The sequence below is a fragment of the Acomys russatus genome, chromosome 6, assembly GCF_903995435.1.
Source record: "Acomys russatus chromosome 6, mAcoRus1.1, whole genome shotgun sequence".
NCBI classification, from domain to species: domain Eukaryota; kingdom Metazoa; phylum Chordata; class Mammalia; order Rodentia; family Muridae; genus Acomys; species Acomys russatus.
Window position 1 is genome coordinate 28,159,582 of NC_067142.1, and position 14,451 is coordinate 28,174,032.

The following is a 14,451-nucleotide window of genomic DNA, read 5'->3' on the forward strand; positions in this document are numbered from 1 at the left end:
TGCTATGGTAATTTGAATTTTGTCTCTTGGGGTCTTTGGTTCTCCGAAATGAGCATCACATTGAACAATAATGCCCAATTGTTTGTGGAGCCTTTATTTAGTATATGAATATCAAATCAGAGAAAAACCACAGACACTTGGTTCAATTATTAAAACAAAGCCCGTTTTCTCCTAAAAAAAAAAAAAAAAAAGAAAAGCACCCTGGATTGACTCTGTTCATACAAATATAGCCATGAAAGAGGGCTGGGAAGCCCACAGGAAGGGTGAGATAGATCACCTAGTGGCATTTCAGGAAAACAAAAGATTTTCACGATAAAAAACCATCCAGGTTCCTGCCCAGTTAGAGACCTAGTGTCATTCGTAAGTCAGATGTCATATTCATGCCATTATTGGCGGCATGCATACAATTTAAATATTTTAGCTTCCATTATACAATTGCAGCTACATTACTGACCTTCAAGGGCCTCATTCATTGCGGGGAGGGACCCAAGGAACAATCAGTCACTTCATGTGAGTGCTGGACGGCAGACTAGGTTTCCTCACATTGCCAGACAAACCAGGACCCAGGGAAGGCTTTGGAGCAGTCCATCATGACAGAGTTGAGACAGGGAATGACCTGGGGTGGGGACACCCTTTTGGCGGAGGGAGGGAGTAAAGACTTCTTTAAAACAAAAAACAAAACCAAAACAACAACAACAACAAGAACCCGCCTTTCTTTTCTTTTTTGAGAAGGAGCTGTCTGCCTTTGTTCCCATGGAGGACGACATATCCATGGAGACGGAGGTGCTGGGAATCTTGTTTGGACTAAATTCCTTTTGTTGAGGCTCCAAGGGAAAAGTGAGGAATCTGGGGTGAGGAGGTTTCAAGCCAAGATGAGAAAAGAACTAGAATTCCTCCCAAGGACTTCTCCTATTGTCCCCCTGTGAATAAATATTTATAGGCAGAGTGAAGCCTGCCACAATGGTCCCAGCTTTAAGGCCAAACCTTCCAGGAAGCACACGGGAAAGATGTGTCTAGGCGTGATCCAATTAAGCCTCCCCAGAGGAAGGCAAGAAACCTCAAGATAATTTCCTACTGAAAATCTAATTGTGTCCTCAAGTGGAATAGGAACACCAGCACGAATTACCCCAGATCCTTAGGCTGCTGCAAAAAATGTACAGCTAAATCAGATTCTAGTTTAAGTAATTAAGTTATTTCCCTTCACAGGATCTATAATTTGTCTTGAACAAATGTGATTTGCCTAAGAAAGATAAGGCCTTGCAATTTTTCCTTCCCAAACGGATTTTCTGTGCCAGAAACAATTACTAAAAGACCAAATATTGTCTTAATTATATCTCACTTACTGTCTGCATACACGCCTGCAGCCCCGTTTGTGTTCCAAAGTGAGAGAGGTATAGCCACTGCGGATGAGAAGTTATCTTTAAAAGGAGACCGGACCTGGGATTTACTCAAGAGTTTGAGTCTTGCATAACGTTGGTGTAAATAGCTCTGGGTTATTACATAAGGCTCCAAAATCTCGTTCAAAATCGGGTGGTGGAGAGCTTGCTTCAATAGATCTTTGAGCCCTAAAAAAACAAAAAAACAAAAAGCAAAAACGACCAGCACTAATCTTTAGCTGCTCTAGTGGAGCCCTCCAGGAGATGCTACGTGTTGTAATAGAATCAGAAGAAAGGTGCTGAGATTTGCATAGAAGATGTTGCAAGGAGGGTATTTTGGGCATGGCTAATTTTATGAAGAAAACATTCACTTTTGGCCTTGAGATCAGTAACAACTCAGCCAACATCTGACCAGGTGTTCTGGGGTGAGGGTCTGGGTAGGGCAATAGTGGGTAAGATGGATACAGGGTGTCAAGTCTGGGTTATGTCAGTTGAGAAGTTATAATGCTTCTGAGCCTCAGGTCCCTCCTTTGTAAAAGGGGAGTGATGCCATCTCCACTAGTGATACACAGTGCCTAGCCTGACTTCCTCAAGTTGGGACAGATGGATAGCTGCAGTGAAATGCAAACACCATCTTGTACCCTGCTTTACACACACACACACACACACACACACACAAACACACACACAACCTGAGAGGCAGTCCTTGCTGGAAATGCCTCAACTTCCATGAGGTGAACATGTAATCTCCACACTGGGAAGGCAGAGGCAGGCAATCTCAGAGTTCAAGCCCAGCCTGGCCTACGAAGTGAGTCCAGGACAGCCAGGGCTATACTAGGAAAGCCTGTCTCGGGGGAGGGGGTGGGAGGAAGAAAAAGAAAAAAGAAAATGTAAGGGCTTCAACTTGACAGAGGCTTTGAAATACTGGCTGTTGCTTGTCCTGTGCCTTAGACCCGGTCACTTAAGATTTCCATGCCTCGCCCTCCTCTATAAATATTACACAATAGTAGAAACAGAACTCGTGAACACTAAAGTAAAGCTTAGTATATATTATACAACTCTTAGGACAGGGGCTGGGAGCCAGGGCGGTGGTGTCACAGGCCTTTAATCCCAGCATTTGGGAGGCAGTGGTGGGCAGATGACTGTGAGTTTGAGGATAGACTGGTCTACAAAAGGGAGTTCCAGGGCAGCCAGGGCTACACTCAGAGAAACCCCTTCTGGGGGGGGGGGGGGGGGGGGGGGGGGGTGGAGACAGGGGCTGGGGAGATGGCTCAGTTCTTAAAGTGCTTGCTGTGTAAGCCATGAGAACGCAAGTTTCATCTCCACAAGTGCATGTGTTGATCCGTGCTCTGGTGAGGGAAGGCAGCTGGATGTCTAGATGCCTGGGGCTTGCTGGTGAGTTCTAGGCCAGTGAGAGACCGTGTCACAAAAACAACAACAACAACAACAACAAAAAACCAAGGTGTGACAGGTCCTGAGGAACCATCTGTAGTTGCTTGGCCACCAAATTCATGAACCAAGAGCTCACATAGACACACCCGGAGGCTCTCTGGAACACCATAACGTGTATTTTATTCTACTCCTCCAAATGTGTTATTACTGAAAGCCAGCAGAAATGACGGCATAGCACACCACCAAGTAAGTTTAACCTCGACTTTTATTAACAATGTAATACAATACAAGGCTGTACATTTGTAGGTGCTGAAGTCGACCCACTCTTGGAAACTGAAACAAAACCAAACCAAACCAGCATTTCTATACCATCTTATACCATCTCAAGCTTTGGTTTTAAGTGCCATCCTTTATAGAAAAAAAAAAATAACACCACATAGTATAACCAAACAACTTAAGAATGGGGTGGGAGCGGGGCGGGGCAGTGTGCTCCTCGGGAACGGAGAGATTATGCAGCAACAGCTGAGGATCACTTGTAGCTTTATTCAATTCACCACACATTCTGGAATGTTCAGTTCCTTCCTCTACAGTTCTACAGTCTTACACACAGACGCACAGCAACTAAGAACTTGGCCACAGGTCCTGCCTAGACACTCATTCACATGAAACAAAAACACATACACACACAAAACAGTATTTATATAAATTAAGTCTCACAAGAACTAAAAAAACATAAACTCCAACAGTCAATACAAAAAAAAAAAAACTGTACAAGATTGGTCAGTCTTTTATATCTGGAAACTGTGTAACATAAACAGTTCTTTGTCGTGTGTGTGTGTATGTGTGTGTATATATATATATATATATATATATATATTATATATGTCTTTACGTTAAACGTTAGCTGGAATGAAAACTTGAAGACTCTGACTCTGTTGAGACTGAAGAGTGTCCGCCCCGCTTTCCTTTGGAAAGGATCTTGAGGCTGGAGCCTCTGCTCATGGAATTGAGTGCATGCTGGGCAGAGGTTTTGAACTTGGCTCCAAGGAAAGCATAGAGGATGGGGTTCAGGCAACAGTGGAAGAAGGCCAGCGCCTCAGTGATGGAGATCCATTTGTGCACCATGCTCTCGAAATCGCATCCTTGGTTGATGACCTCCAAAAGGATGAAAGAGTCGATGCTGATCCCTACGTAATACGGCAGCCAGCAGGCAAAGAAAGCTAAGATAAGGATGACTGTCGTCTTGAGGGCCTTGCGCTTCTGGTGACCCTTGGAATGTGACAGCTTGGAGATGATAATGCAGTAACAGGATAAGATGACGATGCCTGGCAGGATAAGACCCACCATGATGTGCTGGAACTGAAATACCACCATCCACAGGCTGTCGGGGTAAATGCGGTCACAGATGTACCGGTCTTCTCCCTCGCTGACGTCAGCAAAGATGAAATCGGGTATGGTCAGGAGAAGGGCAGGGATCCAGACACCCACGTAGACTGCCTTTTCAGCCAGCAGCTTCCTCGGCCTCTGGCTGTTGGTGGCATGAACGATGGCAAGGTACCGGTCCAGGCTGATGAAGGCCAGGATGAGGACACTGCTGTAGAGGTTGACAGTGTAGATGACATGGACAGCCTTGCATAAAAACTTCCCAAAGTACCAGTCAGCCATGGCATCGACTGCCCAGAAGGGAAGAGTGATGACAAAGAGGAGGTCAGCCACTGACAGGTGCAGCCTGTACTTGTCGGTCATGCTCCTTAGCTTCTTCTGGTAACCCATGACCAGGATCACCAATCCGTTGCCCACTATGCCGGTCAAGAAGATGATAAAGTAGATGGTGGGCAGGAAGATCCTATTGAAATGAACATTTTCATCTCGGAAGCAGGGTTCCTTGTTGGAGTCATAGTCTCCCGACCCTAGCTCCTCGGAGTAGTTATCTGAAGTGTATATCTGCAAAAGAAACAGGGACAAGCAGGTCACTTTACAAGGGCGACAAGCCTTTTCCAGGTTTTAAGTGTTTGGGGTGCCTAAAAAAAAAACCTAGTATTTTATTGCAGGTTTTAACCCAGGAAACTCCAAAGGGCTGGCTAAGGTCCAGAGAGAATACAGAATCTTGTATCTCCGTGCCCCCCTCCCCCACACCAACCCCTAGTCACTTTGCTATATCCCATCTTTAGTAGAACCAATTAGGAGAGTCTTTGTTTAGAACAAAAGGGCGTTGAGATTCTAAGGCTTGGAGAACTCCCCTGCCGCGCCCACGAGAAAAAAAACTCGGGGGTGGGGTGGGGGGAAGGGGGGGGAGGAGGGAGAAAGTAAAACCCCAAACCAACTTCATTCACACAAAGAGGGCACTCTCAGGCGGTGCGAAGCTAAAATCTGTGTTGAAGATGAGACTAAGTTTTTGTATGACGATCAGCCAAAGGAGGGAAGAAAGCAAGGCGGAACATGATTTTTTTGGGGGGGGGGTGTCTCCCAAAGACTCAATACTTTTAGGTGCAAAACTTTGTTTTTCTCACGTCTGTCTAACACAAACCTTTCCATTTCAAGTCGCACAAAGTGAAGAAAAGAGGGATAATGCGAAGGTTTTTGGGGGTTTCAGGGTCATCGGAATGTTAGAAATAAGCAGGCAGTACTCCACCAATCCCATTCCCGGACTTCTCTGGAAGGTAGGTCTCTCTCGTCAAGCCCATGTTTATCACTGGGTGTATGTGGAACGTTAGAGTCACACTGTCCTGGGTGGGGAAAGTCACGGGGTCTGCACCCCGTGGTTTTCACCCCAAGTTTCACTTCCTCACTCTCCCGGTCGCTTCCCACCCTGCAGCAAACCCAGCCAGCTACTGGGGTCCTAGGTAGGCAGCTAGAGGGATCCAGGCCGCACGCACCCAGAGGTCCGAGTCACCCTCCTAGGGGCTGGCACCCGTTGCCCACCACACCCAGGCCTACCGCCAACCGGCAGCGGTTCCAGGGGTTCCTCCTGGCTGCGCGCCAGGATCGTCCCTCCGGGTGCGGGCGACAGATTGGGCGGCTCCAGCGAGAACGCCTTTGAATTGCGCGCCGCGGGAGGAAACAAGAAAAGAAAAAAAAAAAAAAAAAAACCAACACAACAAAACCCTCTCTAAGCGAGAGGGTTTCAAAAGGCTCAGGAAACCACCGACGGTTAAACACTGCACTGGGCTAAGTCAAACGGTCTCCAGTTTTGCACCTGTTCATCCTTGTGGCGACCCGGCACAACCCAGGTGCGGTCCCAGCACGCCCTCCTGTCCCCAACCACGGCCACTCGGGGGGCACACCTTCTGGCCAGCAGCTGCATGGTATAAGAGAAAGCCCCTTTCTCAAGAACGCTCCTAAAAGTAACCCCGACCTCGGGAGGCTCGTTTGCCACCGCGCGCAGAGAAGGCGCGGTTCCGACGCCCGCAAAAGCGAGGCTACTCGTTCCCAAAGCGGCGGGGTTCGGTCACCTCACCGCGGCTGCCGCGGCTTGGACCCCCTAGGCAAGCGCAGCAGCAGGCTAGAACGGTTTTCCCGCCAGAGATTGGCGCTCCTCCGTACACAATATGGAATTTCGGAACCGTACTTCGAACTCCTAGAATCACTCCAAGGTGTTTCTGTTCGAAGGTAACCCAGGATGTAGTGCCTACATGTGGCGACCCCAGTCTCTAAATTCACACAATGTATAGAAGAAACTCAAAGAAACTGCTACTTCCAAAAGGACCAGACGAAGTCTGAGTCCCGGGGCAGAACGCAAGCCTTCTCCGCTCGTGTGCACAAAAACGGGACTTTTGCAAACATCGTGCAAGCCCGCGCGCGCCGCGGGATTCAAGGGAGAGCCACGAGCAGCCCCAGGAAAGCTCCATCTGAACCCGTCCCCCTCTACTTACTGAGAAAAATATACCTATCTTCCTCCCCCTATAGCCATGCGCACAAAAAAATTAGTTCTTGCTCCCCTTCGTGACCCTGGCAGCCCCCAAGGTTCAAGCCGCTACTGCCCGCTCTTAGGCTGCACTGTTTAAGTTCACGCATCTGCACCGTTTACTACAAAGTAGGATGCCACTGGACTTACACTTACACTGATCCCTGCCATGGCAACACACGCTCGCCGGCCGTGGTGGCTACCGGAGCACCGAACGCCTCGGAGGGTCACTGCTACCTGCTGCACCAGGCAACAAATTGAAGTTTTGGGCCCGAATCGGACTTTTATAAAAACACGCTCGCGGGGCTGCGCATGCGCAGCTCGGACGCGGCGGTGGGTGGCGGCGGGAGGAGACAGACGGGGCGGGGCGCAGGGCGCGGGCACACAGAAGTCCTAGAGCTGCTGCTGCTGTGCTGTAGGTCACCCTATGGATCCAGAGCCTGGCCGGATAATGTTCTTGAAGTCGAAGGAAGCAGGATGCCAAGCCGGTAGTTTCTGTGGGTCGCGCATCCATCTTTGCCCTCTGGATAGAATTCTAGACTTGGAGTTTACGGGTGGCTACATTGAGACTTGAACGGGGTTGGGGTGTGACTTGGCGCCTACCTAACCAGTAGGCGGCAATGTTGGAAGCCCGGCTGGGCTCTGATTCCATTCCCTAAGCTGTCAGGAGCTCCGGCCATCCAGGTTCTTCCAAGCAAGCACATTCACCGTAATGACATCAGGGTCAGGTGTAGCAAAAAGCACTTTGAGGACCCGTGGAGAAGTAGAGGTATATTCCCAGGCAGAAAGTCACAATAGTGGCAACCAATTCGTGAAGAGACTTTTTTCTCTCCCTTTGGTAAAATAATTAAAGTGTGCTTTATTATAAAGAGGAATTTAACAACGACGACTTTGTGTAATAGATCCTAAGAAATTTTCACAGAAGCACTGGTTCATTTTCATTTCGTACGCACACAAGGATGCATCTAGTTAACAGGTAATTATAGAGTACCAGCTTTGAGATAAGAGCTGCTCTAGGAACTGGGTATCGGGCGGGCTTTCTGCGAGCTCTAGCCGACCAAATGGAGCAGCCTGGGATTGCAAACCCAGCCTGAGCCCAGAGCTTTCGCTTCATGCCTGTCCCGTGTCTCCCACGATGTCTTAGTGAACCGCCCCAGTTAGGCGGAGGTGGAGTTGGGGGCGTGGATGGTTAGAAAGTCTCAGACAGACTAGGGATGCGGTGGGCGCCCAGACAGCTTCCCAGACTCGCGCCAGTTCGGGCCGGCGCCGAGCCTGGGTGGGGCGGGGAGCGAGAAAAAGGCGGGGCCAGAACCAACTAGACCGCCAGCCACTGACCGCGGGATCCAACGCCAGGGGCTTTGGGGGTGGTGAAAAGACATAGGCCAGCAGGAGCCTGGGTTGCCAAGCAACCCAGATGCTCTCCCGCCCCCCCCCCTTCCCTCTTGGGAGGGTCCGAAGGAGAAGGCAGGCCCAGACTGAGCCCTGAACTCCATCCCTGCCCGACTCCTTCGCTTCTCCGTTTCGTTTCGTTTTGTTGTGAGACTGATGTAGTCCAGGCTGGCCTCTGGCCCTAGCAAAGGCTGACCATGAGCTTCTGATGCTCGTGTCTGTCTCCTGCCTAGTGCTGGGATTACAGTTGTGTGCCGCCATGCCCAGTTTTCGTGCTGCTTTAGCTTGGGCCAGAGCTTTGTGCAGGCTAAGCAAACAGTCAACTAACAGAACTAGAATGCATTTGCACCTCCTTCCTTATCCAGTGGAGCCTTTCGGTTGGGGGTGCTGGGGAGCTGGTTTACCGCCTGGGAACGCTTTCTCTTCTGGTTACGCACCATTTTCCTGTGTGGCCTGGGCACCCTTCCCTCAAAGTTCGCCTGTCAGAGTCCTCTTCGCCTTTCCACTTTACATGGTCCAGCAAAGCTGATGTTGAAATGAAGGAAGCGCGACCGACCCTCGAAAACTGCCGAGTTAGGGGCCTAGAACTTTCACAAGCGCTTTGAAGTGTATCAAATCATTAATAAAGCGTAGTAGGCTCATGGTAAACTAGTTAGGACAGACAGAAGAGCCCTTGGCCTGGGATGTCAGACCTGTGAGGGAAGTACTGGCTAGTGTTCAGGAGGAGGGGCTTGACCGCAGCAGGATCATCAGCTGTGGTGGACCCTCCAAACGCCTGCCTTCACAAAGGCTAAACTGAGAGACGGGAGCTTCCAAACCTGTCCCTGGACAAACGGAGAGTACAATCAGAGTAAAATGATTTGCATAATTAATATTTGCTGATTGTTGGCAGACAAAAGAAAGCTTCCTTCCACGGTCTGCACATGCCTTTTTGGGTCCTGTGAAGTACCCTCGCTGCAGGAAGCAGATAAAAGGACAATGAAATGCTATTTGGTGAATATAGAATTAGAAAAAAAAAAAAGGAGGGGATTTTATTTTTCTTTCAAAGATAATATTTAGCTTCTGGATTGGAAAAGACCAGCTGTCTCTAGCTTGTCACTGGCAGGAGTGTGTGTGTGTGTGCGTGTGTGTGTGTGTGTGTGTGTGTATTTGAGCAGCTTCAGTGAAAAGTATTTTGTATGCAGCCAGAACTTTTTGAGAGTAGTGATTTCACCTATCGTGACATAGCCCCAAGAAATTGAAGTTACGCTATGAAGCTCTTTATGGGACTATCGTTAACAGTGTTAATAAAAAAATAGTTAATAATAACTTGAGTAGCCCTAAATGTCCACTGTTAGCAGACTAATTGAGATGATTTTAGCACATCTTTTATTTTTATTATAAGATATAAGGCAATAAAATAATAAGGTAACAGATGCCAGATATTAGAATATATGAGGTTTATTAAATGAGCATGGGGAGAGAAGGAAAAGGGGGAGGGGTACCGCAAAGAGAGAGAGAGAGAGAGAGAGGAAGAGTAAGAGAAGAGAGGGAGGGGTAGAGAAAGAGGGCCATGAGGAGGGTCTGTCCTTTTATATGGCCCTGGTCAGGGCCACGCCCCTGTGGCAGGTAGGCAATGACATCACAGGTAGGCAGACTGAAGCAGAATCCTAACATCTGTGAGTGAAATTGGTGTGGCTGTTGTAAACGTTTGTGAAGAATTCTTAATAGCATGGGGAAATACTTAGGAAAGAAACTGTGCAGGGTGGGAATGACAATGGGGTCAGTCTATGATCTCAGTCATGCCACAAAGGTGCCTTGGAGGACCAGGGCTGTCGCTCCATTGGAGAGTGCTTGCCCAGCATGTACGAAAGCCCTGGATTTGCTCCTCAGGCAGTTTCATGTATCCCAGGCTGGCCTCAAACTCCTTGTGTAGCTGAGTTCGTCTCTGAATCTCTGGTCCTCCTGTCTCCACCTCCCAAGTGCTGGAACTACAGGCGTACCACACCATGCCCAGGTTATGTGGTGCTGGAACTACAGGCGTACCACACCATGCCCAGGTTATGTGGTGTTGGAACTACAGGCGTACCACACCATGCCCAGTTTATGTGGTGCTAGAATTGAACTCAGCGCTGTGTACCTGGGAGACAGGCAGTCTACCTATTGACTTACAGCCCTAGCTTTGTGATCTACTTTAGAAAAACAAACAAATCAAAAATCTACTGAATGCTTGTTAAGTGGATAATCACACCCCCCAACCCCCAACCCCCCAGTCCTACCAGGCAAGTATCCTCACCTCTCTTACAGGATAAGGGAGTGAAAGTCAGATGAGGGGGGTGGAGCTAGCTTCCCTCCTTTAAGTGACATCAAGATCTGTGGCCAGAGCCCAGGCTCGCTCCACTCCATCACAGTGACTGTCTTTTCCTGCCCATTGCAATCCACCCTTTGAATGCCTCTTCCCCCTCAAGGGCATTTGGCATTCACTTACCTACTGCTTTGAGCAACGTCTCTTGTGATTGAACTTTTTAAAAAGGCAAATGTGCCTTACTCCTTTCCCCTAAACTTTCCAAACTCCTTAAAGAGATTGCCCCATATTAATTCTCTGGCTAGCCTACTTCTGAGCAAAGGATGGCCCCCCCCCCCCCGATTGTTCACAGAACCTTCATTGAAAGAATTAACAACTTTCCTGTGTGGCTCCGGCTACAGAGGCCAGGCGTACGAACTGTCAGGGCTTTGGCAGTGTCTCCAAGTTTTCAGGATGGCTTTAGCCCAGGGAATAACTAGCTTTGGCCACAGTTTGTGGAGATGCTTACAAAGCCAGTGACACAGTGGCAAGCAATCCTGCCACCTCCTGTTGCTTGCTCTGCAGCTGGTTGATTTGCCATCCCTGCGTGTGTGACAGAAAGCACTAACTCTGTCCAAAACAGGCTCCAAGTTAGTCAGGGAGAAAGCTTATGAACTGCCACTTTTCTTGATGGTAGATGGCAGGAGGCATTGGCACTAAAGGCCTTCTGAATATGAAGGGTCCAGAGATGACTTAGTTGGTAAAGTGCTTGCTTTGAAGAATCCAATCTCCCCAGAACCCATGAAAAAGAAAGAAAGAAGACAGAAGAAAGAAAGAAAGACAGACAGGAAGGAAGGAAGGAAGGAAGGAAGAAAGCCAGGCAAGGTGACACTTGTAATCCCAACACTGGACAAACAGAGACAGGCGATCTCTGGGGCCAGCTGGTGAGGCCAAAGAGAGACCCCATCTCTAAAAACAAAGCAGACAGTACATCAACACACACATACAGTTCCCCTCCAAACACACACACACACACACACACACACACACACACACACACACACACACACACTCACTCACTCACAAAGGAGAAACAACATAGAGGATTCTCTTGTTCTCTTTTGAAGCACTGGGGATAGGATCCAGAGCTTCGTGTATTCCCTCTCAGCGAGTCCCTTGGTTTTGTTTCTGAAAGAAAAAGAAACACAGGCCTTTTGACGATTCTAGAGTATAATCGAAAGACCGGAGTTAATGTTTTCCCAAATGAGAGAGGGGGGAGTGCAGACTTCTTCCCAAGGGGGAGTAATTCTAGCCCAGTGTTGAGTTGCAGAGACAGTGCTATCAAATGTCTAGTAGGGAATATCATGCCCCGGCCACTGGTCCTGTCTCTGAGCTTCTGTCTTCAGCACTTAACAGGTGAAAACAAGCTGCAGCTTTTTACCTTGCAGCCCAATGCCGGCTTAGAAACATCACTACCAGTTTCCTGAGAGGCACTTTTACTTTAAGTTTAACTTAGATTCCTAAAAGGTTTTTTTTTTTCCTTCCCACTAAAATGAGATTAGGGGTGATTTCCATCAAAGCTTTGTAGCAGGACAAGATTTCCTATTTGAGGAAAAGTGGCTAGACTGGTGCATAAACAGAGACAGTTGAGGGTCACCCTGCTAAATTGGCTGGACAAAAAAAAAAAAGGCCACCACTCAGCAATGCAGCTAATCCCAGGGCCAGAAGGAAGGATTGGTCTGCAGGTTCTCTGGGCTCTCACATGGCAGTTGCTGTGTGGCTTTGTGGGTGTGAGGCACAGCAACAAACAAGACTGAAAAGGCGAGGTGTCGAGCTGGGAAGGAGGGCAGGACTTTAGGAAATAATTGAAGGAGCCGACTCTGTTCTCCATGGAAAAGGCTTGTCGTTGTTTTCCTTAAACCAGTAATTTATTGCTGGTGGCCCCAGGCAGCCCTTGAATAAGAGAAAGCGCTAGAGCCCTGTGGACAGCGGATTTCTAAAGAGATCCCAGTAACCTCTAGCAGAACGGTAGTGTGTGCTTAGAAATGTGGTCATGTGATCACCCATACAGATGGGCTTTGGTCTGTCAAGAGCGATCTATCATAAGAAAGACTGGGTGGGAAGTATTTGTGTGTGAGAGACAGAGCACGCGGGATCCATGCAAAGCTTTATTTGAATATTTTACTAACTAAGGCAATGGGGACTTTAGAGCTAGCTGTATGTCTAAGGCATAGGGACAAAGGCTAGAAGAGAGGATACTGTAACCAAGAGATACTGTGGAAAGTGGTGGGCACTGTGGGTCCCTGGAGAGCATGTGCCCTGCCTTCAAATGTCAGCCACTGCTTCTGTCCTTCTATGCGGGGATTTAGGTTACACCTTCCATTCTAACTAGGTGTGTGTGTGTGTGTGTGTGTGTGTGTGTGTGTGTGTGTGTTGGTGCAATGGGTACATGTAAAGGCCGGAAGCCAGCCTCTTATGTCATTTATCTCTTTACTTTTAAGACAGGCTTTCTCATTGGCCTGGAACACATTGGCCAGCCCAGCTCAGATCCATCCAGGTCTATCTCCCCTGTGCTGAGATTACAAGTGGGCAGCACCACACCTGGACATTTTAGTGGGCCCTTTATGGGTCATTTAAAAACTACCTCTGATCTTTGGAAATATGAAGTCTCTCAACTTAAACAAATATTATTTCAGGACCTCATGGTATATTTGAGGGGTAAAGCTTTTGCCACCATGAATAACCTCTTGATCCTGATCTCCAGCCAGGAAAACAAACCAAAACAAAGCAAAACAAAACAAAATAAAACCACTCCCTGCTTTCTGATAAAAGGAAGCACGAACAAAAGAAAAAGGAAACAAAGCAATTACACAGTTGGTTCAAATAAAAGATCTTTCCACCTTCGTATTAACTGAGGTATTGGCTAGAGGCAAGAGAGTTAGGGGCTGTTGGGACACACCCACGTAAGAATACTGCCTTTAGATCCTTTGCAGGGAGGCAAATATGCCCTCTGGGTCATAATTTCCCCATCTCTCTTGAGACTGACATTCCTCACTTGGGAATTTTGAGTTGATTCTTAATTTTGGCTCCGGAACAGCTTATTCTTGGGACCTTGGAGAATAATTCACAAGGTCTCAGGGACTCAGAGTTTTCATCCCCTTTTCCTCTGTGGGCTCACTGACTTCTCAGCTGCCTTGAAGGCTGGTCCTCTTTTGCCTTTGAGCTGTTGTTTGTTTTTTGAGACGGGGTTTCTCTATGTAGCCTTGGCTGTTCTGGATTCGCTTTGTAGTCCAGGCTGGACTTGAACTCACAGCAATCTGCCTCCTCCTGAGTGCTGGGATAAAGTGTGTGCCACCAGGCTGGCTGGTTTTTTTTTTTTTTTTTCCACTCACAGGCCATTTCTCCTCCTCCACTTTAAATAGGAGCCACAGGAGAAAGGACTGTAAGCCCGGCAGTGTGGCTGTGTGATTGACAATAGGGAGTGCTGGGGTTAGCCATGGAAATGCCGATGTCCCAACTCTGCTGTAACTCCTGTAACTCCAAAATCAGACACATCACAGTGGTAACCTGAAACTGGCCAAAGTGACAATACATAATTACACCATGGATGGAAAGCAGCCAGCATGAAGTGTCTAATCTTTCAAATACCAATGAAATATGATATATAAAATATGAAATATGCACCACACAACAGATATGACATGGAGAGGTTTATTATATGAGCATGGGGTGAGGGGAGAAGAAATGGGGGAGTGCCCCAGAGAGAGAGAGAGACAGAGTAAGAGAAGAAGAAGAAGAAGAAGAAGAAGAAGAAGAAGAAGAAGAAAGAGAGAGAGAGGGAGGTGAGAGAGTAAGAGAGTAAAGGAGTAAGAGAGTAAGAGAGAGAGGTAGGTGGGTTTGTCCTTTTATATACTTCTGGGCAGGGGCATGCCTAGTGGCTGATAAGTAGTGACATCATGGTTGCTAGGCAGACTGTGGCAGTATCATAACATAGTTTTTCTTTTCTCTCCTTATCTTTTATTTTTATTTATTTTTTTGGGATGGGGATCCTTATGTACTCTAGGCTAGTCTCAAACTCTATACTGAGGACAAGGATGTCCTTGAACTCTCATCCTCTCGAATGTTGG

General features: G+C 47.8%; 1 protein-coding gene across 2 annotated transcripts; it reads right to left on the bottom strand.

Moving 5' to 3' along the window:
* Positions 1-3,589: 3,589 nt before the first annotated feature.
* Cxcr4 (C-X-C motif chemokine receptor 4) lies at positions 3,590-6,960 on the bottom strand. 2 transcript variants are annotated; one of them, XM_051147320.1, is made up of 2 exons: positions 6,823-6,936; positions 3,590-4,712 (listed from the first exon to the last, which is right to left on the bottom strand). In XM_051147320.1, the coding sequence occupies exons 1-2, from the start codon at positions 6,841-6,843 to the stop codon at positions 3,669-3,671; spliced, it is 1,065 nt and encodes a 354-aa protein (XP_051003277.1). In that variant the 5' UTR covers positions 6,844-6,936; the 3' UTR covers positions 3,590-3,668. The 2 variants fall into 2 exon arrangements, with proteins under 2 accessions (XP_051003277.1, XP_051003278.1); XM_051147321.1 differs by having other exon boundaries at positions 3,591-4,712; positions 6,829-6,960.
* Between the last annotated feature and the right edge of the window lie 7,491 nt (positions 6,961-14,451).